Source organism: Simochromis diagramma, unplaced genomic scaffold, assembly GCF_900408965.1.
Source record: "Simochromis diagramma unplaced genomic scaffold, fSimDia1.1 OVJJ01000683.1, whole genome shotgun sequence".
In the NCBI taxonomy this organism is placed as follows: domain Eukaryota; kingdom Metazoa; phylum Chordata; class Actinopteri; order Cichliformes; family Cichlidae; genus Simochromis; species Simochromis diagramma.
The window spans coordinates 31,873-58,064 of NW_024387158.1; the positions used below are offsets into that span (position 1 = coordinate 31,873).

A 26,192-nucleotide genomic window follows, 5' to 3' on the forward strand; every position below is an offset into this window, starting at 1 on the left:
ACTTACATATCTATATTATTGTTAATATATATTGTAATATATCTATATCACTAAAGCACTTCTGGATGGATGCAAACTGCATTTCGTTGCCCTGTACCTGTGGATGTGCAATGACAATAAAGTTGAATTCTATTCTATCTCATTTATATGGGATGGGAAAAAAACCAAGAATATGCCTGGATCGGTTACAGAGGCCTAAAGACCTAGGCGGCTTAGCCCTCTACTGCATGACTTTTTAATTTTTTGGGAAAACAATATTTCTCCCTATTTTGGGGGAGCTTTAGGGTCCCTAATAATATATCAATCATAAAATTTGACACCCTGCCCCCCCCAAAACAGATATTGGTTTGTTGCTTCAAGGCAACACTGTGTGACAAGGGTAGTAAAATGCCAAGTTATTCTATAATAAGTTGTATTAGTACAACAAGGATGAACAAATAAATAAACAACAAATAAACAATGTAAACCTTTCACAGAACAATAAAACACCAAAATACATCCAACATTTGACCCTAACCCCATGCACGCATGCGCGCACACACACACACACACACACACACACACACACACACACACACACACGCACGCACACACACACACGCACACACACACACACGCACACACACGCACACACGTTGTGTTTCCATCACTTTTGGGGACATTACATTAACTTACATTCATTTCCTGGAGACTTATCCTGACTCTACCCATCACAAGTCCCTGCCTGAACCTTACCCTAACCCTGACTCAAGCCTTCACCATGAAATTAAATGATTTACCTTGCAATTTGTCCCCATAAAGTAGGCGAGACCTCACAATGGGAGTGTGTAAACAAATTTGTGTCCCCACAACAATAAGTAATACACGCACGCCCACACACACACACACACACACACACACACACACACACACACACACACACACACACAGCAAAATTGGTTTGGCACGGATCTGGCCCACACAATGTGCTTACACATGACTCACATACCACAATGAATGGCGGCCCTTTGGTGGCCCAGACCTGGTTTGCCAGAGGTGACCCACACATGGGCCAGCACAAGGCCAGTTTCAGACACACTGGTGGTCCTGTGCTGGCCCATTTGTGGATTACGTCTGGCAAACCTGATCTGGGCCACCAAAGGGCCGCCATTCATTGCGGTATGTGGGCCATCTGTAGGTGATGTGCAGCCACGGGCAAGTTTTAGACACACTGCTGGCCCTATGCTGGCCCTATGCTGGCCCAGAACGGTTTCAGCTCTGGCCCCAGATGTCAGCCTAATGTGTACCTTAATCAAGCCATGCAATAACAACATGTGCCAGAACATGCAAAACAGTGCAAAAGTAACATGCCGAAACTCTGTTCAGACAGTGAATGGACTGATTTTTATATAGCGCTTTTCTACTCTCCCAGATTACTCAAACTGCTCTGTACAACATGCCACATTCCCCCACTTTTGCTTAACTGAGTGCTTCCTAACTACATTCATACACATTCACACTCTTGATATGCAGACTGGAGGAGCCAGGGATCGAACCACTAACCTTCCTATCAGTTTGTAACCTACTGTACCACCTGAGATATGGCATGCCATCGCATAAACAGTGGCGTCATTGCCAGACCTGGCACACATCTGGTTGGCATACACTGCCAAAACACCAGTCAGTCAGAAGTGCCAGCTTGATACCAGATCTGGGCCAGACCTGTTTTCTGTAGGCCTGGGCCACATAAACCAAGCCACAATCAAGCCAGATATGGCATGCCATCACATAGACAGTGCAATCTATGCCAGGCCTGATGACATACGTCTTATCATGCCAGAAGTCGGCCAGCAGTGCCGACTTGATACCAGATCCTGGCCAGACCTGCTTGTGGGCACTAACACACACACAGACACAGTTACTTTACCAACTGACCCCTGAGCTCCTAAGTATCCCCCAAACCTCATTCAGGGATCCACTCCTCTACTTCAATATCACTCCCTGAAAGCCATAAAAGGTATTTACATCCATGTCCTGTAATTATGAGTAGGATGTAAAGTAGAAAACATTGACTATGATCATATAAATGCACACAAACACATCTCTACACTCATATGCAAATGCATTATATTGCCTGAAAAAAATTGGGCTAACTGCGCAGTTTTGCCTTCAGGCAACGAATGAAAATTAACAGTTTTACTGTATAAATAAATTTACAAAAGTAGAACAAACGATCAAATATGCTTCTTAACATATTCATGCACATGCAAGTATTTTTTAATATACATTTATTTCACTATAAACATGTAAAATAGTGATCTTTATCTTGCCTCCTAATGGAGATGTCCCTCATGTAATGCAGCTTGCAGAAAGGGGTCCTCCCCCACCAAAATTAAAGTCACACCACCTTCAACTCCTCATTTTATTGGAAATAGATGTGTCTGGTAGCATTATTTGGAAAAAAAAAAGTTGTTTTTTTTTGAAGGGCCAGTGTAAGGCATGAAAATGTGGTTTTTTGCCTCAGGGCAACGCTATGCTGTAGAGGGAAAATTTCTGCCCGTTATTTGAAAAGGTCAAATCAGACTTAAAGAAATGGAAGCCACTTCATTTGTCGTTGGCAGGGAAGGTAAATTGTATAAAAATGAACATACTCCCCAAGTTTCTTTATCTTTTTCAGTGTATCCCACTTTACCTTCCAAAATCATTTTTTAAATCTATTGATAAAGCTCTGATCTCTTACCATATACATACCATTATACATACCATAATAGACCCATTTCTGTAATATACTTACATATCTATATTATTGTTAATATATATTGTAATATATCTATATCACTAAAGCACTTCTGGATGGATGCAAACTGCATTTCGTTGCCCTGTACCTGTGGATGTGCAATGACAATAAAGTTGAATTCTATTCTATTCTATCTCATTTATATGGGATGGGAAAAAACCAAGAATATGCCTGGATCGGTTACAGAGGCCTAAAGACCTAGGCGGCTTAGGCCTTCCAAATTTCCGCCATTACTATTGGTCCTCAAATGTTCAAAAAAATCATATACTGGCTCAATACCCCTGATGAAGACTGGTGCCAAATTGAAGCGGCATCTTGCATCGCCACCTCTCTTAGAGCCTTGGTCACCTCGAGCCTTCCAATCTCCTCACGGGAGCACACCACCAGTCTTATAGTTATTAACACCCTCAGAATATGGGCTCAATGTCGAAAGAACTTTGGGTTTGAAAATCTTCTTCATTTAACCCCTATACACAATAATCACCTTTTCCTTCCCGCCAGATTAGACTCTGAATTTGCTCTTTGGCAGAGACGAGGCCTCCATAAGTTTTCTGACATGTATATAGACGGTGTCTTGGCAAGTTTTCAGGATTTATCACACAAATTTGACCTCCCTCGGCCCAGCTTATTTAGATACTTCCAAGTTCGTCACTTCCTTCAGCATCACAACCCTGACTTTCCAAATATAACTCCACTTACTGCTCTAGATGATCTGTTGAAACTGACATTTAAGCCTAAAGGCCTAATCTCAAGAATTAGTAATTGTATAGCCTCCTTTCAGAATATAACAATGCCAAAGATCAAAGCAGACTGGGAGAATGAGCTGGGGATGGTTTTGGAGGAGGAGACCTGGGAGAGCGCCCTTTTAAGAGTAAACAACAGCACTTTCTGTGCCAAATTAAACATCATACAGTTCAGGATTCTACACCGCATTCATTACTCCAAGGCAAGACTAGCCAAAAATATTTCCAAACATAGAGATGCTGTGAGAGATGTAGAAATCCCTCTGCCGATTTAACACATATGTTTTGGTCATGTCCAACTTTAAAAGCCTACTGGTCAACAATTTTCAAAACATTGTCCGAGGCATTGAATGTTGAGCTTCAACCCAATGCAGTTATGGGCATATTTGGTGTCACAGAGAGAGGATATAGAACACTAAGGAAGAGTCATAAAAACATAATCACTTTCACTACACTGCTTGCACGCAGAAGGATACTGTTGCATTGGAAGTCAAAAAAGCCACCCAAAGCGGCTTTGTGGTTTAGTGACCTGACACAATTTATACAGTTGGAAAAGATAAAGTACGCTCTCAAGGGGTCGAAGGAGAGATTCTTTGCTGTTTGGGATACATTGCTAAAACATTTAAAGTAAATTAAAACCATATCCACCTGAAAGATGCTTGACAGCTGCCGTAAATCCTTTTTTTTTTTTTTTTCCTGTGTGATTGGGATTCATTTTGTGTAAACTATTCCCCTTTAAGGGCACATCTTCAAAAATGGTGAACTTCCTTGTACCTCATTTAAATTCACTTTATTCATTTATTTATTTTAATTTCTTTCTCCTTCTGGATCAGTGTCCAATATGTTCTTGGGGTGGAGTAAATATATAAAAAGGAGCATTGTGGCCTTGCTATATCTATGTCTTTGTACTACATTGTTGATGCTCAATAAAAACAAAAAAAGAAATATCAGAAATGATATATACACTACACTACACTAGAAGAAGTTATTGCACTTGGTATAAAAGATTGCAACATTTTATTTCAGAGGTGAATGGTCTTAGTGTAGTATTTAAAATTACTTTTCAAACTCTGGATCTTTCCAGATTTTTACTGAATTACTGCTGCTTTAATTTGAGCTGCTTAATTTGAGCACATAATATATATTTTTTTATTACATTATATTTATGTTTCAAAAGGACTCACCTTTGAAAGCACTAATATCTCCGTAATGAATCTGCAGTACAAAGTAGGACATTCCTGAACTTCTTCCAACTTTAAAGCCAACATCTGATAAAATACAGAGAATAGTGGTTAACAATGGACATAAGACCTCATGAATATAAACAGTAAAAGAAGAAGAGGGGAAAAAAAATGAGTAGCATACACTACATAACAATATTATACATAAAACCTACAGATTCTTCTTTTAACATAAATGTCAAAAATAAAACTCCACCCCCTTTCACTGCAGCAGTTCAATACAGAAAAAGTCATAGACGTACCTTTGGGTAATTTGGTAGGTGGTGCATTTCGAGCCCAGGCATACATAATTGCTGCTTCATCCTCACAAGTGCCTTGCACACTGCCACAGTCCCTTAATGAATTACCACAAAACAGTGAATCCCAAAGGCAGTTACAGAACAAAACAAACAACTATCTCCAGTTTAGCCATTTGCTGTGGAGCAAGCATATAGAGGCATTTACATAACGAAAGACAAACGCACAAGCAAATAATATTACAATATGAGAATATTTGTCATTAAGAACTCAATAGTAAGACTAAGTCAAGGACAGGTTGACCATTTGTCATTAAGCAATTCTACGGCCAAATTACAGTTGTATAGCATCAAATCAAAAGAACCATGTTGCATCAGCTGCACCCTTTCGGGTCGCCACAGTGAATGACCAGGCTCCATCTCATCATGGCATATGTCTAGCATCCCCCTCCCACACCAACCTTCTACATATCCTCCTTCAGTACATCCATTCAAAACTTCTCTGTGTTCTTCTGCTTTTTCTTCTGCTTATCAAATTCATATTCATGCAACATATTCAAGAATTTTTGTCCAGTATATCCACCATCTCTTTACTGCACACTTCAAAAATAGCTAAGCTTTGCCTCTCTTTCATTGGATCTTGCAGCATCTGCTTGCAGTCAGCATACATTATGTGTTCAGTGTAGCTATAAGGTAAATTTACAGTGACATTAGGAAAGACATAACCTAATAGAAAATTGTCCAATAGAATTTGTATGTTTTTTAGTTTGTGAATACATGTTGCTTTTCATATGTACCTTAAGCAAAAACAGCAGTCAAAACCACTGCTAAGCATTTTCACTTTGAAGTCATAGACGGTATATAACTACCAGGATGAAACTACATTTTCAGAATTAGTAACAAGGTTTAGTTTAGTTATTTGAAAAAATATTCAAGCCAAGGACTCAATTGATCTACAGTTCATTTTATTAGAGCACCTGTCATAAAGATAGGAAAATGTTATCAATCTGTCAAAAACTTACTTAAAATAAAAACATTAATTTCTTAGTTTTTTAAGGCAAAGTCTTGACACAGAGTGAAGTCTAGTTTTTATACCCAAATTTGAGCCAGCACACAGGATTTCTCTGAGAATAACTATAATTTGGCATCATATGATAATGTGCTTTACTACTTTTTCCTTGCTATTTTTGGAAATAGTAACATTTAAAAATTCATTGATAACAAGAATAATTACAGTTTAACACTAAAAACATAATTCATGTTAAAAATCTTGTGCACACAGGTTCTTAATAGATGCACCTAGGGTATAAATTTAAAAAAAAGTGTGCATATGAGACAAATATGTAAGAGAGCTTTCTTCCATTTGTACAACATCTCAAAAATTAGAAATCTCACATTAATGCTGAAAAACCTAATCACTGCTAAAGGGTTTCTCACAGTAATGTTTACAATTCTGTGGAAACGAGGAAGCCTGAACCAGCAACAGTTGTCATCACTCACAGAAAGGGGCGCAAGCGTGCTACTGAGGAAGGGCTGAGCTACCAGCTGACATGCAACACTGTAGGTGAGGCATTGTCACTGTGTCTGCAGGGAAAGGTATCACCTGCCTAACCTGGCTCATTTGGCCTGCAGGCTGAGGATTTACAATTATTTAAGAAGAATACTCATTTTTTATTGATTGTAACATTTGAACATTGTTGGAGTCACCTTCTTGGTGAACAGCAATGAAATACAATAATGAAAACAACTGACATGGTACCTTGAACATCTAACACGCTAACTGGGAGTTATACCTGAGACAGTAAAAAAAAAATACTTTTGTGTGCAGAGAGAGAAAGTTTTTGTGCTTGAGAGACCTCTTGGACTGACAACCTGAATAGAGCTTAAGTGGGGCCTCTTGGGTGGAAACATATCAGGTAAAATAGCGTATCCCTGCCAGTGGAGCCCCTTTAGGGACTGAGGCTTCCTCATTCTGAGGGTCGGGTGCCTCTAGGTGCCCAAAGGGGGACACAGAGACCACTCCCTTGCTGGTGGTGCACATACAGCTAGAAGGGGTACTACTCTCGTGCCAATGGGCAGAGAAATGGCAGGCCTGTGAGAGCTAGGTGCAAGTTTGGGATTCATATTACATTTGAAGATGATGCTTGCTTAAGTCATTTTTTATGCTGCATTTACATTTCCACAGTCAGTGGTTGTGGGTAACTAAAATAAAAAGCTATTATTGGTGCACTAAACAAAACTAGATTTGATCTGTGCTGATGTTCACAGCTAGCCATTATTTTAATAATGGTTAGGTATTTAAATAAGAATATAGCCTAAGATTACAGTTTTTTCCATTACAACTGTTGCTGGGTTTCAAAAATGGTGGTTTTGATTTTTCATGAATGAGATGCTCTTGTGACTCATCAAGTGGCGGCACTGACCAGCCAATTGGTGGCATGCAGTCTGACGACGTCACATTTTAGTACCTGCTCTGATGACTTTAAAAACCCAGCTGAGCAGATAGTATTTCAGTACCTGGTACTATGACCTAATAGAAACCCCTGAAAAGCATGGAGAACTGTGGCAAATCTATTCGAGTAAGTAATAATAAAAAAGGGGCTTAACTTGCACTTCTTACGCAAGGTCCTTTTTTTTGTTCCTGGGTCCTGGCTTTTTTCCTAACAACAAAAACACTAACAAAATTAATTTAAAGTTGGGCATTACCAAAAGCTGTGGGTGGACACAGGGGTCTGACAGCCAAACAGCAGCATGTGATGGACTGTATCCATACTGGCAAGAGGTATGAAGTCCACTGAAGAGAAAAACACTGGTTAAAAATTTCCACTTCAAATTGACAGTGAAGTTCACACATAACAAATCGCCTTATCGACTAACAGCCTGATTCTTTGAAAATACATCAGACTGGTCAATTGGAGAAAGATCATCACCACCCTCTAATTAATTTAAAGCTAGCAATGACTTAGTTCCCTGAAAAATGTTTCAAAATATGAAATTTTATCAAATTTTTTTAGTGAAATTAATAAAATATTATATTGTGAAAAGAAATTTACACAGGAGATATACAAAAGGTAATCATGGTGACACCATGTGATAGCAATGATGCCTTTAAAATTTCCATTTCAACTGTTGATATAAATTGAACTTGTCATTACTACTTTGTATCCAGCTTATAGGTCAGCTAGAAACATTTTTTTCTGTAATTGCCAATCACTGTAGGTTTTATAATATATAATAAATTAATAAAAGATAAAACTCACCAATATATGCATCTTGCCTAGTTGGAACTGGAAATGCCATGCAAAGGTAAGTGTCCGACTGAAATATTAAGGAAAACAATGACATCAATGAGTCCTAAATGGAGAAAACAAATAAACAAACACGTACACACACACACACGCACACACACACTAGTTAATACCCCTTGGCTTCAGCAGATCCCAGGAGGGATATCCAAGATTTCCGTCCAGGAAAGCGCAGTCTTAGAGCCTCTACTAGACAGGACCCTGACTAGTATCTAGGACTGCACTCTGGGGTCTGCTGAAGCCACTCACCTAGTTTGGGGGTCACTGCCCCACAGAGGTCACTGTGCTCATGGGGACCAATGTTGTTTTAACACTCCACATCTCTCGAACTTCTTGTGTTACTTCTTCTTGATGTTGCTATTAGAGCAGGGCGATATGGCCAAAAATATTCATCACGATATATATTTGAAAATTTGCGATAACGATATAACTGACGATATAATTGATGCGAGACAAAATACAACTCCACAACAAAAAAATGCCATCCATTTATTTTCACTTAAACAAGCAGCCGTTTTTTAGATGCATTAAAGCTATATAGAAATTTAACAGTGCAAATGCAAATTCCTTGCTGAAAGTTTAACCAAAAGGCATTTCCAGTAGAAATGGGCTGAGATATCCTGAGCATAACCATGTATAATATCCACTGAAGTTAAAAAGAGGTGCTTTGCAACATTAAACTGCAGTGTGCCAAATAAAAAAGTCAAATATGTATTTTTCGGACTATAAGGTGCACGGGATTATAAGACACATTAAGCGAAACAAAGCAGTCAGATAAATCAAACTTCATTCAACTCATTCTTCTTGTTTCCTCCACTTAGGTACCTTTGATTCATTAATGCTGTATTCTATCACAGCTGCTCTATTCCCATGTTGTTGCAGTATATTAATGACTAACCTCGTATTGTGGATGGATTATCTCAGTTGTTCTCCTAACTGAAGTTTGGTCCGTTTACAGCATCCTGCCATGCGATTGCATTTGTCTCTAACCATCAGGAACCTTCACGTTAACTTTTATCGAGTGGAAAAGTGTTAGCGTTCATCCTCTAGCTTCACTGTTTATGTTATGCTAACATAGCTGTATCGCTAGCGATCACGCAGCACATCATTATATACCACCTAGCCCAACTTCAGTAACCTTACAAACGTCACTGCTGTTTAGTTTTCTGTCTTCATTTATGTTGGAAGTGATAGCAGAGCTGTACATTTGAATTTTTTCAGAAATCTCTCAGTCAGAACATGCTATATCATGCTTAGGTAGTGAGCTAACTTCCGCTAACTTCCTGCTAACTTCTAACTCCATTAAATGTAATAAATTCTGTTTTCATGGATGCCTGGATGTTAAACTTCATAGTTACACCTGGCAAAGCAGCAATGCTGATCGTTTTATTAAAGATGAAAGAATTTAGACAGTTTTTAACTCTCAGTGATGCTGCAGTGTTCGTTTGACTTTGGGACTTGAAAGGGATGGAGTTTAGGACCAGTGTTGCCAACTCCTCAGTAAGGAAAATCGCTATTGGTTGTCCTAAAAGTCGCTAGAAGTCACTAAATGACGCCATCGCCTAATTTGCATAATTGGTCATGCTAATCTAATTGTAACCTATGTTGTTGGAGAGAGAAATAACATCGTGGAAGAGACATAAAGTGAGTAAAAAACGTTCTAAATGCATTTAGAGTTTATTTAGAACTACAAATTAAATTTCTTTTAGCAATTATTGTTTTTTTTAATGTCACAATTCCAACCCTGCTCCTTTACCCGGGCTTGGACCGGCAAAAGTGACCCGAAATAGGCACTCTGGTGGAGTTACTTTGTGTGTGTGTGTTTATAAGTAGTTTTAAACCTTGTGATCCACAAAACAGCATAAGAGTAAAAGAGTAAAAGAAGAACTGACTGCGTTGCAGCACCCGCTGCTTGTTGAGAGTAAAACGATACGCGCCTTCACGTCTTTTTTTAGCAACTTTTTTTAGAAAAAAAGTCGCTAAGGGGTCTGAAAACTCGCTAAATATAGCGACAAAGTCGCTTGCATGTCCAACAAAAAAAAAAAAAAGTGCTTTGGTGGGTATCTGACGGACAAACACCAAACCAGTTCCACACCACTGAAGTGGCACCATTTTTACAAAGCCATTCTGGCTCATCCGTTTCACTCAATGCGTTTTCTCCCTTCTCATTTTCCGCTGCCGCTATGCTTTTTCGGCCATGTGCGTATGAAAAGAAAGGCACTGTGCATGCACGTTTTATCCATATTCCATCGCGATACTTCATTTTCTTATCGTTGCCTAACATTGTACTGGTATTACTGTGAACAGTATAATATGGCCCAGCCCTAGTTGCTATCACTTTGTATCTATCACTACGGCCTTTTTCCTCTGCTTATCCACCACTGCTATGTCTGGTTGGTTAGTCAACTACTAGTTTCTCCATCTGCATCTGGTCTCACGAGATCTTACTTTTGTCATTCTCACCACCTTTACACAGCCATACTCAGCACAGATGTTCCTGTATGCCCTGTCTGAAACAATCTTGCACCCTATATTTATATGCCAGATTGTTTCAGGGTCATCTTTGACCCTGCATCTGGGGTTCCTGTCTGGTGTAGTGGACCCCAGTCTCTATAGATCTTGTGCTTAGAGCTTGTTCCCATTGCTGCCATGAGTCATGCGTCTGAGCCATCTTTCAGTCCAACCTTCTCCAACCATTGGTAAGAATTTTCTATATCAGCCACCTTTCCTGTCTATTGGTGGTGCATGCTGTGCAGGGCAGTTTCTGTTCTTCCTCAGGTTTCTGTTGCCCGGGGCATTTACATTTTAAACTATTTATTGGACTAGAACAACTTGAATTGTAGTAAATAACTGGAAAAATTGGGGTGTTCTAAAACGTTGACCAACTGTGTAAATAAAATTGAGTTGAATTTAACTGAATTCAAATCAATCCCAGTGAAAATCTGTGAGGTAAACTATAGACCAAAGGCCATGCCAGAAGACCATTACATCTGGAGGAACTTCTTTGAGATTGCCTAAATAAGGATGGGCTGGCATTGCTTATGAGATGAGGCCTGGCTTCAGGGTGGGGCACCCTATCCGGGGCAGAGTGAACTGTTCCTTGATGTTCTACTCTTCTAAATCCCTCTTTGTCTGGTCCCTCACCCAGAACCAATTTGCCATGGGAGACCCTACCAAGCGGCAAAGGCCTCCAGACAACATAGCCCCTGGGATCCTTGGGACACACAAACCCCTCCAGCACCAGCAGGTACCAATTCGCGGAGAAGCTATTCTATTCCATTCTATTTTAATTCTAAGCCTTCTTCTTCAAAGGTGTCTTCCTTTAAATGCATTATAGATCTTATACGTAATATCTTATAAGTATTTCAAGGATTATTGTCGCAGTGGTATATATGCGCTCACTGGTTTCAGTGATACTGTTAATAGGGATGGTGCATAGCGCAGTGTTTACATTTGTATACGTCTCCTCTGATGAGACATTGTGAGTGAGTTGGGGCAGTTGTGCTCTTGGTTGGGTGACTACTTTTAGTCTGGCCACATTGTCAGCTCAGTAGATGCATCGCAGGTGGCTATGTATCATCTAGTATGCCTTAATCAGTATTTAAAAAAATAATAATAATAATAAAACCCTTTCACTCTGAGGGGGGGTGATATGTTTCTCAAGCATGGGTGCTCTACCAGATGCCTGGAAGTTTGAGGCTTTGGCACAGTACTAATTGTGTAATTCTTGATAATGACCTTTGTTGTGCCTGAAATCTGCTTGAGCCAATCTTCCAGTTTCGGGGTTAGAGCCCTCAATTCTTCTATTATTAAGGAACACTGTGGATTTTACCTTCCAGATCTGCTTCAGTTATTCATTCAACCCTGGCACTTCTCCATTTTCTTGTGTTCCTTCTGGCTGATGTTGCTGTCCCTTGGGACTATCACATGTATCACAACTGTGGTCTTCTATTCCTTGTCAACCAACACTGTGTCTGGTTGGTGGCCAACCAGATCTGTCTGTCTGGAAGCCCTTCAGGACCTTAGCCCCATTATTCTCAACCACCTTTAGTGATGTATCCCATTAGGGGATACATCTGTTGTCTCTGGGGCAAAATTTCTCTCTTGGCTCTTGATGGAGGCAGTCGCACTTTCTCGCGTATTCTCTATCCCTAAGAGAGTCTCCCAGACTCTCTAAAAACCTAAAGAAGAATTATGGATTTGCTCAATTGGTCCCTTAATGGAACTGACAACTCCTAGGCTTGGGAGAGCCTAATTGTCCTGCAGAGACGTTTGCTGCCGGATACTCGATGGTCGGTTGCGTCGTGTGTCTTGTGACACTCTCGATGGAGGACATTGAATGAGATCTACCAATTCGGAACTATGATAACAGAGTTCTGGTTGATTGGAGCTGTCTCAGACCTGGCTTATCGAAGAACAAGAAGCGGCTACAGCTGTTCAAAATCCCATAAGGCTGGCCGACATGATAGACGATGGTCAGGGCTGTGAGTTTTTTTGGAGTAGTTGTTTGGATAAGAACTTGGAGAAGCTCATGGCTCTGCAATCTGGATAACATCTTGAAGAAGAAAAATGGGAATTGAGAGACCTGGTGACCAGTGACGGACATTAGACTACTGTAAAATTGGGAGCAGTTTGTTCGCACTAACCAACTACCATCTCATCTCATGCGCCTGAACACGGAACACACACACACACACACACACACGCATGTACACTGACACAGACCTACACACACACACACCCCACCCCCTCCAAACGCCTTCAAAGCTTATGTCTTCCGTGTTGTGAGATGTGATGATTCATGTGCTATGTGCTGAGTAGGGCTGCCACGATTAGTCGACTAGTCACGATTACGTCGACTATTAAAATCGGCGACAACTAATTTAACAGTTGACGCGTCGTTTGAAGCTTTGTAAGATCCCAAAAGACGCAGGAATAAGTAGTAGTATTTGCATGTACAAGTATGCCAGCTGCCGTTAACCCCCAAAGAAGAAGAAGCTGTGTCCCAGAATTCATAGCGCGGCCCAGCGCAGTAGTCAACAATGGCGGCAGCTAGTTAGTTTTAATATTACTCTTATTATTCTTTTTGGGTCACAAAATAAAGTTTAACATATTTTCAGGCGAGAATGTAGCTGTGTAAACCTCAAATATCTGCTCAGTTTATCAAGACACCACATATTTTCAAAAGCGCTCTGACGTTTTCAGAGACGTCTGTTACCCACTAGCTCGATAGTTAGCCAGGGTTCAAGGCTCATTAGAGCCTGTGAGAACACCGGACTCCAGGCAAATCGTTTTCAAACCCACCGCCGTCTTTCGCTACTCAGGTTAAACATGTAATATAAGTCACTTAGATAACTTAAAAATGTTATTGTTTGGCTTTTTTAGTATTTTATTTGTTCCTGAGTAAATCGGTTTGGCTGAGAAATAAAGTTATAGTTTTTACACAGCTGAATAAACGTCAAGCAGACAACTGATTATCAGAAGTGTGAGATGCTCAAGAATATACTCCGGTGTCCTGTTATATTTTAGATAGCAAGGAGCAGACGGCAGAGTTTATTAAACTTCACTGAAACAACCCGCAAATTTCATTAAAATTTAATAAAACTATCATCTTGTCTTTATTTTTAGTTAGCACATACCTTAAACACTTCAAGCTGACTAATCGCAAAAATAATCGGTGACTAGTCGACTATCGAAATAATTGTTTGTGGCAGCCCTAGTGCTGAGACGTTTTTTTTCTGTTCTCAAACTGATCTCCCTGTTGGAGCTCAGTCTGGGGGGAGTTCTTTTTCATCCTCATCTTTCCTCATGTTGTGCATTTTCCATTGTTATACCTCTCTGACCTGTCTTCCCCGTGTGATGTTTGTGTATGGTCGGAAGGGTAAGATGGCGCTGGCAAAGGTCAGAAAAGCAGAAAGGTGATCATGTATCCATCCAGAGTTGTGCCAGAAACTTGTTAATGGCTACCAAAAGCATTTGGTTAACGTACAACTTGTTTAAGGACACTGAATATTACTGGGCGTATATATAAATATATTTGAGCCTGCATGTATTAAATGTGTGGACAAAGAAAAATCATGTTTTAAAAATTAAACTTGTGCACTAAATTCTTTTATTTTAAAGTCATTAAATATATAAGCTATGCAATCATTCTACTTTATTTAAAAGAACAGGTCAAACAACTAATTATAAGCCCCAAATTACCATGGCATTCATACCCTTGATAAGTGCGCATAAACTTCTGAAACAAACAACTGATAGATAGGGCTGTTCCATATAACGATATATATTGGATGACGATATAAAAACATCTATCGTTTCATTTTACGCTATCGTTTGCTTCATGGTGTCGCAAAATAAACTGTTTACGGCAATATTTTTTCATCGTTTTGATGGTCACTGTAGTGGCTATATTAATTTCTTAAAGTTCTTTCTTTCTCTTATATTTAATATAACCACACTATGGACGGACAAGCACAACAACAAGTTAGCAACAACGACGGTAAAACCACCGCATGTCCGCTTGTTTATTTTCCACATAAACCTTTCACAATAAAGCTCAAGATCCTGTTGAGACTTTTCAAAATAAACTGAATCACGTGAAAGAGTATGAAGAGTGTTTACAGATGAGATGCAAAAAAGAGCCGTCAGGTGCTAAAAAATAAACCTTAGAGTCAAATGTTAGAACAGGCTTTTCCCTGCAGCACGCCGTGTAATAAATACTCACAAAGAAAACGGTGGCCATTACATCTTATGTTTGAGAAGGTATAGTTTCATGTATCGGTTAAAACATTAGACTCCAGGTACAAGACGCCCAGCTGGAAACACTTCACGCAAGTCGAGCTGCCCGAGATTCACAGAATATACAGAAAATTTTATATTTTTGTGATTTATATCATTATCGGGACGATAGATGTTTTATATCGGGATATGAGATTTTGGTCATATCGCACATCCCTACTGATAGACACACACCAACATTGAGTGGAAACAGACTTACCCCAGTTGGGATAACACCAGGCATGCGAAGATCCACAGAGAAGTTGTATGGATTTGCTATTATCTGCTGCTGATTAGTCCTGGACACACATTTACTGGGATTCAGAACATTTTCCTGAGAACTTCAGTAATACAGACACAATCAATTATTAATAACATGTTCAATTACACCAAAAACACATCAAAACAAGAACCAGCATACCATATCATATACCAATCCATACATTTTTGTGTTTTTATAATTAAAGTTGCTTTAACAGCCTAGTAAGGCTGTAGCTAGACAAAAAATAAAACAATATGTGTATATTTTTACCTTTTAGACACATGCAGAGTACTTTGTATTTTCAAACTGTGGCTGTAAAGAATGAATGTTAGCACCACCACACAGGATGCAGGAACTCCCATCATTCCAGTGATAATCAGTGTAATGTCTCTATGCTGAAAATGTAAAAATAGATGCTGTCACTGTCAAACAAAAATCCTGGAGCAGAAACCTGGAGAACAAAAACAAAAAACAAAAACATGCTAAATGCAAAAGTGACAGATATAGAACCCAATAAGGCAGCAATATATAATTATTTTGTTAACAAAATGTGTCCATTAGACAGTAAACACTGTTTAATTGACACATCTACCTGGTGAGTTTGATATAATATTAAAGCTTAGGGGAGTAAAGTTTAATGCGAGATAAAATATCATGATATTACAGAAATCACAACATTTCACGTTACTGAAAAGGTCAAGGTTGTTTTTGAATAGATGTAGAGATGGAAATTGATGGGAATTCACTTTCTATACTAGTCTTAGAATTTAAATCATAATGGAATTATCACAGAATTTTTCAACTGGCCCAAATTGGTTTCAGATTCATCTACAACTACAACATCTACAACTCTTTCCATTCATAGAGTGTGTTAATTATTATCCAGTAAGGATACCATTGTTCCCTAAAGGGTGGACAGGAAACTGCAGGATCTAGGATTGAGCAGCTCTCTCTGCAGCTGGATCCTTAACTTCCTGTCTGACAGACACCAGGTGGTCAGACTGGGCAGCATCACCTTATCCCCAGTCATAATGAAAACTGGTGCTCCACAGGGGTGTGTACTGGGCCCTCTCCTGTACTCACCCTACACCACAACTGCACGGCCACTAGCAACTCCAATTTCATTGTTTCAGGTTTTGTGGACAACACGACAGTGATGGGTCTTATCACCAAAGGTGATGAGGCAGCTTACAAGGTGCGAAGAGAATCATCTCATCCTTAATGTCACAAAGACAAAAGAGATGATAGTGGACTTCTGAAGGTGTAGAGAAGCAAATTTCCCCATTACCATCAATGGCGCTGCTGTGAGTGAGCAGCTTTCGTTTCCCAGGTGTACATCTGGCGGAGGATCTCACATTGTCAGTTCACAGGAACAAAATAGTGAAGTAAACACAGCAGCGCCTATTCTTTCTCAGGAGACTGAACAGATTCGGCATGGGCCGCCGCATCCTCAAGACCTTCCACCGCGGTGCCATTGAGACCATCCTCACTGGATGCATCACTACTTGGTATGGCAACAGCACTGCCTACAACCGCAAAGCTCTTCGGAGAGCGGTGCGGTGTTCCGAAAGGATAATTGGAGGGGAGCTTCCCACCCTCCAGGACATCTACAGCAAGCGGTGCCTGAGGAAAGCGGGAAGGGTTATCAAAGACTCAGGTCACCCCAGTCAAAGTCACTGTTCAACTACTTCCGTCAGGTAGGAGGTACTGGTCTATCTGGTCCGGAACCAGCAGATTGAGGGACAGCTTTTTCCATCAGGGCATCAGACTGCTGAACACTGACCACTTCACTGTCACTTTATTGAAACTATGACATTTTATGCACTCCATAAATGGCGTTTTGCACAATATTCATCTTCTGACTTTCTGCATATTCAGTAATTTGCACATATTCTTTTCATTTCTACATATATTTATACCATTCATTGCATATTTATCATTGGTATATTTATTTTTTACATTACATTTATTTCTGATATATATATATATATATATATATATATCTTATATTTTTGTTCATTTAATCAATTCAGGATTTATTGAATCGATATTGCATTATTTAAGAACTAAAATCAATTTGAATCGGGGAAATCAATTTTTTAAACCCACTCTAAGTCACATATGACATCTAACGGTCTTGTGGACATAATGGTTGATTTTGTAACATGAGGGTGTGCTGCCTCACGTTGTTTGATGAGCTCTAACAAAAGTTCCAAGCTAAATAATGCAATCATCACCACAAAAGTGATAAACTAAAATGCTCCCCCACGCCCCCGTATGTTTTGTGTCATTGTGGTATTTTAATGTCATCAGTCTGAAATGCACTGACTTCCTCAAAATGTCTTGCTTAACTCATAGCCTCATTGGTCCAACACAAGTACTAATTTATTAGTATTATTCATACATACAACAAATGCAGCAAAACAATTAACAGCAATGAAAAAGTAGTTCACTTCAGGTGAGCAGACTAGCAGGGCAAAGTTATGTCCATATGGTGTGATCAATAGTCCAATATAAAGCCCTAACCCCTGAGTCCAAACCCTATCCCTAATGCCTTGACTGCCACAGACAAGCAGGGATGAGGCGATTGGCATTTTGACTGCTAAAATGAATCCTGCAACTGTAACCAAATTGCTATATTGTTCCATTTTCAAGACCTCTTTGAATATTTAACCCAAAAGAGTTGATGGGCATGCCATGAGTCCAAATAAAATGACAGATTTTAGATGACATAGCACAAGACGCACTCTCATCAAGTCAGAAGTGCAGACTTAAAACTATGGGCTCAAATTGTGGTCATAAATATTTTGTACTTGTAAATCAGGATTTGTATGTGTAAAAATAATTTGTGTGTGTGTAAAAAAGTTTTGTATGTGTAAAAATAATTTGTGTGCGTGTAAAAAAGATTTGTATGTGTAAAAATAATTTGTGTGTGCGTAATAAAGATGTGTATTTGTAAAAAGAATTTGTGTGTGCGTAATAAAGATGTGTATGTGTAAAAATAATTTGTGTGTGCGTAAAAAAGATTTGTATGTGTAAAAAGAATTTGTGTGTGCGTAATAAAGATGTGTATGTGTAAAAAGAATTTGTGTGTGCGTAAAAAAGATTTGTATGTGTAAAAAGAATTTGTGTGTGGAGTTAGCCAAAAAATACGTGTGAAATTCTGCACTCAAGTTTCAAGTTACAAGTACGAATTTTGACCCTATTTTTCTTAATTTCATCTGATTGGCCAATGTCATATCAATCACAAATTTAACAATCCAATTGGAGAACAGATGGGTTTGGCTAATGGAGGGGTGCTTTATGGAGCTTCAGGTCCTTGAAGGGAATAAATGCCCTTTTACATGCCAGCCCAGCATTTTATTCATCACCACGATGGAAAACAGTCTGTGGTGGTCCGAGTTTGGTGATTTTTGTGTCACAGGTTTACGTGCTTAATACAGGGACCTCCAGAGCCTTTTCAACATCCATTGGATGTACAACGTACAGCTTATTGCACCAGCATGCATCTGCTCTTATATAACTATTATTAGCTTACAGCTTTAAGCCCCACGCCCCCGGTACCGGGGGCGAAAAGGAGGAGATCACATTTAATCGGTTATAACACGGGGTGAGAAATATAAGTCCAGACATGTGTGGTATCCACAGAAACCTCTGAATCTCAGCTAAAATGTCATATAAACCATTTCTACAACCACCAAACACATCGAAAACAAGCCATGATTAAAAGAGCAGTTACGTAAATGTGCAGAGGACCGCCAAACAAACAAAATCAAACCGGAAATTCTCCAGACTTCATGTAACCGGCTAAAGATAGGCTGGTTAGCTTCCAGAGCTATCACTGACTCCACACACCAAGTTTCACCACGATCAGACCAAAATTCCCTGAATGAGCCGCAAAAGAAGACCACAAAAACACATAGCGACGCAAATGCACTAAGACAGAGATTGGCTTACCGTCCCAATTTCCTCCGTTATTTTCGCTGGTAGACGGTAGCCACGTGATTATCAGAAGTTACCACGCCTACCTAGCCGCATCAGAGCCGTTTTACGTCAACAATCTCCATTTTAGACCCACCTACAGACACGTGACTGGACAGACGCCACATGCAGCAAATTTGGGCCCACGTGGATTTTGGCATTGTAACGTCTGATTGGTTGAAGTGACGTGAACGTGGCATCGTTACTTTGATTCTATTGGCTAAAACGATTAAAAAGAGGTGTCAATCATGCAAATTGACCAAAAGAAACCAAAGTTACAGCCCCTCTGAGTTTAAAGGGCCAGAGACCAATTAAACGCTTCATGCACACTGCAGAAAAGGGCCATTGCCATGTAAATGTGTGGTTAATTCTTCAAAAATATATTTTAAAAAAAGCATTTTTAGGCCTGTTAACCCTTTAGAGCCGGTCGTAGCGGGCACGCTCTGTTTTACGTAACTATTTTTAAATCCCGGTAGCTCTGCAACCACGTAAGATAGCGCAATAATTTTTTTTGCATATGAAACCGGAGGAGTTGTACTTACATCTTATGCCATCAGCTTGTCCTAGGTCACAGTTTCCTTCCACATATAGCTTTGCAAAAACTGCATAAAAAGCGCTTGCAGGAACAAAAACACAATATTCCAGAAACACGCTTTGCCGATCCGATCAGCTGTTCATAACACTTCCTACGTTGAAATAGACGTCAGCGCGAACTTTTGCATGTCCGCCATTACCTGCCCGAAACCGGAAGTGACGTCATTTTCGCGGAAATGTAGTCTTTTTTACCATCAGGGCCTCAGGGCCTATACTGGTCTTTTTAAAAGTTATGTTTGACTTTATGACTTTCTGTGTCGTTTCTGGGATGCTTAGGACTCATATTGCACTGTGGTAGGAAACTATTTTGTGCAACTTTTTTGTATTTACAGTTTTGAGGGATAAGCCTCTTAAATTTCTCTAACTAGAAATATATGTTAAAAAAGCAAAAACGATTTTCAATTTTTTTGTAGTTTATTGCACTTTTTTTGCAATTTATGTAATTACAATGCACTTAATGAATACATATTATTAAAATCTGGGCTATAATTGTTGTATTGATGTATAGCAACTTGAAATGCTCCCAAAAATGGCACCACAGCATGTAAAAATATAATATAAGCTCTGGCGGACTTGGTTCTATGGTAGGTCTTAAAGGGTTAATAAAATTTCCGTATTTTCACGACCATAAGGCGCACTGTGCTAAAAGGCGCAGTCTCAGTTATGTGTGCCCTTACTGTATTTAACACACACATAAGGCGCACTGGACCATAGGGCGCATACAAGTACCGTATGCGTATTTAAAAATAAAGCGGGAGCAAACCTGAATTCGGTACCTTACTCACATTTCTATTGCCGGTAATCGTCATCATCAACAACACACAAGCATACAAGTGTGCGTATTTAAAAATAAAGCAGGAGCAAAACAAAGTTTGGTACTCACATTTTTATCATCAATCAAACCCATCAAAGTCCTCATCCTCTGTGTCTGAATTGAACAGCTGCGCTAAATCTCCATCAAACATGCCAGGTTCACCGTCTTCACCGTCAGAGTCACTTTCCGTGCCGTGCGGCTCCTCGGAAACGATGCCGGCTTTTGCGAAAGCTTGAACAACAGTGCCAGCAGACATGTTAGCCCAAGCATCTACAATCCATTAGCAAATTGTGGCGTAACTCGCCCGGCGCTGCCTTCCACTCTTAGTGAAACTGTGGTCTCCACCGGTCATCCATCGCTCCCAGGCCGCTCGCAGCCTTACTTTGAACGTGCGGTTCACACCGATGTCCAGCGGTTGGAGTTCCTTTGTCAGGCCTCCCGGAATGACAGCAAGCTCACAGTTCATTTGCTTCACAAGTTTTTTCACATCGGCTGTGAGATGGGCACGCATAGAGTCACAGATCAACAGCGATGGTGATGCGTGGAAAAAAACCACCTGGTCTCCTTACATACACCTCCCTCAGCCAGTCTTTCATCATTTCCTCATCCATCCAGCCCTTTTCATTTGCCTTAATGATGATTTCTGCTGGAAACTTCTCTTTAGGCAAAGTCTTTCGCTTAAAAATCACCATAGGCGGCAGTTTCTGTCCATTAGCATGGCAGCCAAGCACAACAGTAAAAGAAGACTTTTCATACCCCGTTGTGCGTATCGCTACCCCTTCTTCTCCACAGTGTGACTCACCGGGATGTCAAAAGTGAGCGGGACCTCGTCCATGTTTGTGATGTGGCTGGGCTGGATGTTTTTGTCGCCGATGTGTTTGCTGCAGTAGGAGCGGAAGATGGCCAGCTTTTCCTTATACCGGTAATCCGCTGGAGGTTGCTGCGCTACCGTAGTCCTGGTCCGGATGGAAAAATGGCACCGTTTCATAAAACGAAAGCACCAAGACGGACCTCCTTGGAAATGTTCAATGTTCATCTCTTCAGCTAGTGAAACTGCTTTTAGCCGAATGGTGACCGTCGAAACGCTTCTCCCGCTCGCTCTTTGCTCGATGATCCACCGCTCGAGTCTTTCCTCCAACTCGGGCCACCTCGCCTTATGTCCGCGGAAACTCAGCTGCGTTTTCTTGACCTGCCGGAGCTTGTTTTCCAGCTTCCTCCATTTGCGAACCATCGATTCGTTAATCTTAAATTCTCTCGCCGCTGCTCGATTTCCATGTTCCTCCGCGTAGCTGATGGCCTTCAGTTTAAACTGTGCTTCGTAAGCGTGTCTCTTTGCCATTTTCAGGGTTGTTAAAACAACGATGTCCTGCATAATGCACATACCTGTTCTTTTATACAGGTATGTGCGATTGTCCCGGTATATACGATCAACGCCCACACTTCACCCTTTAACGTTCTCATGGTGTTCTCTGCTACGTCCTCCTTACAACACATAGGGCGCACCGCGCTATAGGGCGCGCCGCACTTTTTGAAGAAAATCTAAGACTTTTAAGTGCGCCTTATGGTCGTGAAAATACGGTTATTAATTTCTGCTCTTCAATACCTAAGAAATTCAACTGGCATGGTGTCCAATTGTGTGCCAAAATTGGACATTTTTGTACAACGTCTGGATATTCATGTATAGACAGGGCTGTAATTTTTCACTGTTTCACTTTAGAAACATAACTCTTTGCACAGATGATGTTTATATGTTGGTTACTGAAATCCTGGAACCAAATGTGATCTGAGGCATATTTTTAAAAGGGTTATATGCTAAAAATTAAAAAAAATAAAATTAGGCAAGGATAAAATATAATTACTTTTTCTGTGTTCCAGTCTCAGTAACTGTGACACAGTAATATCTGCTTCAATATTTACACCTCTGATGAAATCTCACAAGTGTTAGCTTTATTTTGATACCAGGATTGTAAGGACAGAGTTTGTAATAGAGATTGACAGACCACGTGACTTTCGCGCATTGCATGCCGGGAACTCGTGGCAAAACAATCCAAGTACCTGCATCAAATGCAAGCATTTGCAGCACCGCAAAACGTTCATTCTTCGGTTCCAATAAATTCTTGCTTTTTCTTTGCCCCCCAAAAAGGTATGTACAAAACGAAGGAGAACAATGCCGGTCCGTACAAAGACAGACTTGATGAAAAGTCAAAGAAAAGATACGAGGAAAAAAATCAAACCAGTGAAAGGGTCAGACCCTTACGAGCACACAGAGGGACAAAATACGTTAGCGTGCTGCCCAACTTTCACCACGCTCATATTTATAATTATACGCTTCTTGGAGTGAGTTCATACACTCGTGAAGTTTAGTAACTTCAGGTCACTGCAACAAGCCCAGGTACAGTTTACCGACGGATGGGTACAGGACCTTGAAATGCACCGTGTAGAAAGTAAAGACCATGGTACATATCATAAGTTTACCAGTCTCACAAATCGTCTTCATAAATACACATTCGTTAACCGTTTATTAATAAGACCTTTGAGCTCAACGGTAATTAATTAGTAATGGAAATAATTTCTGGTACGCATCACAGAAATGTAGCAGTGACAATAATATTGTATGCTGTAATCGTACTGGGCAATTAGTGATACAAAACAACTGTTTTATCCTGTGAATAAAAGTATATGTTTTTGTCAATGTACCATGGTAATAACAGAAGCGAAACACAATATTGTGTCAGGACAATTTACTATTTATGCACAATAAACAAAGGAGCATAGCGCGACAATTTCTGTTCAGCGCCAGACTTGCTTGTAACCTATATCACCAATTATGTTAAGAAAAATGACGTATTAACTACAACAGAAGACTGACCTTTGTGGAAATGCTTGGAGCAGACTAACCTGTGAGCTGGAGTGTTCTGAGACGTTATATTTGGTCTTTGAATGGCTGCAATCCAGGCCACCCGTCGCCTCTTTGTTACTTCGGAAACATGGCTCGAACAATTTCTCTTCAACGACGTAATCCGATAATCCGATAATAATAGTTAATAATACAACAGCTTCTTGCCAATTTTTGTGTTTCTTTTTATCGCTGTATAACTGATTTCAATTGAAAGCCTGCGTGCGCTAGTACCTCTTGCCACGAGTTCCCAGAATTCTTTGCGGGTTTACCCCTGAATGACGTCACATTTTCAATCTCTATTGCAGAGAAATAATCAATTAGATTTGGGCATTACATTTTCGAGCAGGAAGCTCAGAAACCCCCTTGGGGCTTAAGAGGTTAAGGTATGTGCTAACTAAAAAAAAAAGCCAAGATGATAGTTTATTAAATTTTAATGAAATTTGCAGATTGTTTCGGTGGAGTTTAATAAACTCAGCCGTCTGCGCCTTGCTATCTAAAATATAAAAGGACACCGGAGTATATTCTCGACCATCTCACACTTCTGATAATCAGTTGTCTGCTTGACGTGTATTCAGCTGTGTAAAAACTATAACTTTAATCTCAGCCAAACCGATTTACTCAGGAACAAATAAAATACTGAAAAAAAACCAAACAATAACATTTTTAAGTTATCTAAGTGACTCATATATCATGTTTAACCTGAGTAGCAAAAGACGGCGGTGGGCTTGAAAACAATTTGCCGGGAGTCCGGTGTTCTCACCGGCTCTATCGAGACTTGAGCTATGGTGTCCGGTATCAAGCTACGATACCGGACACTGCTTCTTCTTCTTCGGGGTTTAACAGCAGCTGGCATCCTTGTACATGCAGTGCTGTCATCTTCTGTTTCAGTCCATTATTACACTCTTAAATACTACTACTTATTCCTGCGTCTTTTGGGATCTTACAAAGCTTCAAACGACGCGTCGACTATTAAATTAGTCATCGACGATTTTGATAGTCGACGTAATCGTGACTAGTCGACTAATCGTGGCAGCCCTAACATCCATCCATCTTCTTTTGCTTTTCCGGGGCCTGGTCGCGAGGGCAGCAGCCTAAGCAGCCACCTCCTCCAGCTTGTCTGAAGGAACACCAAGGCGTTCCCAAACCAGCCGAGATATAATCTCTCCAGCGTGTCCTGGGTCTGCCCCAGGGCCTCCTCCTGGTGGGACATGCCCAGAACACCTCACCCAAGAGACACCTCAGGAGGCATCTTTGTCAGATGCCCAAACCACCTCAACTGGCTCTTTTTCATGTGGAGGAGCAGCGGCTTTACTCTGAGACCCTTCCAGATGGCTGAACCTCTCACCCTTTCTCTAAGGGAGAGGCCAGCAACCCTTCTGAGGAAGCTCATTTTTGCCGCTTGTGTCCGCGATCTCGTTCTTTCGGTCACTACCCACAGCTCTCTCTTCACCACAACGGACTGGTACCGGGTTCACATCACTGCAGCCACAGCACCAATCCGTCTGTCGATCTCCCGCTCTCTTCTCCCATCACTCGTGTACAAAACCCAGAGATACTTATACTCCTCTGACCCGGAGTAGGCCCTCCATCCTTTTCCAGCTAAGGACCATGGACTCAGTTTTGGAGGTGCTGATTCTCATTCCCACCGCTTCACAATGAGTTGCGAAATATTCCAGTGCGAGCTGGACGCCATCACCCAATGAAGCCAAAAGAACCACATCCTCCGCGAAAAGCTGAGATGAGATTCTGAGACCACCCAAGTGAAAGCCTTCCGCTATGTCTCTAGGCTAGAAATTCTGTCCATAAAAACTGTGAACAGAATCGGTGAAAAAAGGGAACCAGGGAACCCCTGGCATAGCCGGCAACTTACTGCCGGCTATGCAACGGTTGTATAAGGATCGAATGGCCCATAGCAATGGGCCAAACATCCCATACTCCAGGAGCACCCCCCACAGGACACTCCGAGGGACACAGTTGAATGCATTCTCCAAATCCACAAAACACATGTAGACTGGTTAGGCCAACTGTCATGCACCCTCAAGTATCCGTGAGAGGATAATAACCTGGTCCAGTGTTCCACGACCAGGATAAAAACCACATTGCTCCTCCTGTATCTGAGATTCGACAAACAGATGCACCCTACTTTCCAGCACCCTGGAACAGACTTTCCCAGGGAGGCTGAGGGGACGACATAGATATTGTCTGTCTTATTGTGGACACGAACTAATTTTTGGAGTGGCACAAATGATTTGTGTGGCATGATTATGATTATTATTTTACAAATAGTTATACAAAAAAAGCTTGAGACATTTTCTGCATTTTAATTCTGTTTTCATTGTAAAAAAAAATCTTTTTCCTACTGAGATTTTTTGTTTTGTGTGATTTTAGGTCTATTGTGTTAATACAGTATGTGAAAATGAAAATATAACTGTTAATTGAGACAAAACGCACATATTGACTCAAATTTGCCTTAAAATTCAACATGCCAAAAGAATATGCTGGAAGTGGATCAAGTGGATCAGGAAAACCTTTAGGCAAGTTTATGTGTGTGTCAGACTCTC

General features: G+C 40.4%; 1 protein-coding gene across 5 annotated transcripts in view; it reads right to left on the reverse strand.

Moving 5' to 3' along the window:
- The window catches only part of pam (peptidylglycine alpha-amidating monooxygenase), a 58,071-nt gene that overhangs the window by 30,734 nt on the left and 1,145 nt on the right, over positions 1-26,192 (reverse strand). The window contains exons 1-7 of one of the 5 annotated variants that reach the window (XM_040048731.1): positions 16,632-17,258; positions 15,614-15,794; positions 15,302-15,422; positions 8,257-8,314; positions 7,703-7,790; positions 5,003-5,094; positions 4,704-4,787 (exon numbers count right to left, since the gene is read on the reverse strand). In XM_040048731.1, the coding sequence (XP_039904665.1) occupies positions 4,704-4,787; positions 5,003-5,094; positions 7,703-7,790; positions 8,257-8,314; positions 15,302-15,422; positions 15,614-15,708 (538 nt within the window). In that variant the 5' untranslated portion in view covers positions 15,709-15,794; positions 16,632-17,258. Of the gene's footprint in view, positions 1-4,703; positions 4,788-5,002; positions 5,095-7,702; positions 7,791-8,256; positions 8,315-8,550; positions 8,762-15,301; positions 15,423-15,613; positions 15,795-16,631; positions 17,259-26,192 lie in introns of those variants that run through there. The other 4 variants (XM_040048729.1, XM_040048732.1, XM_040048733.1 and 1 more) reach the window with 4 other exon arrangements.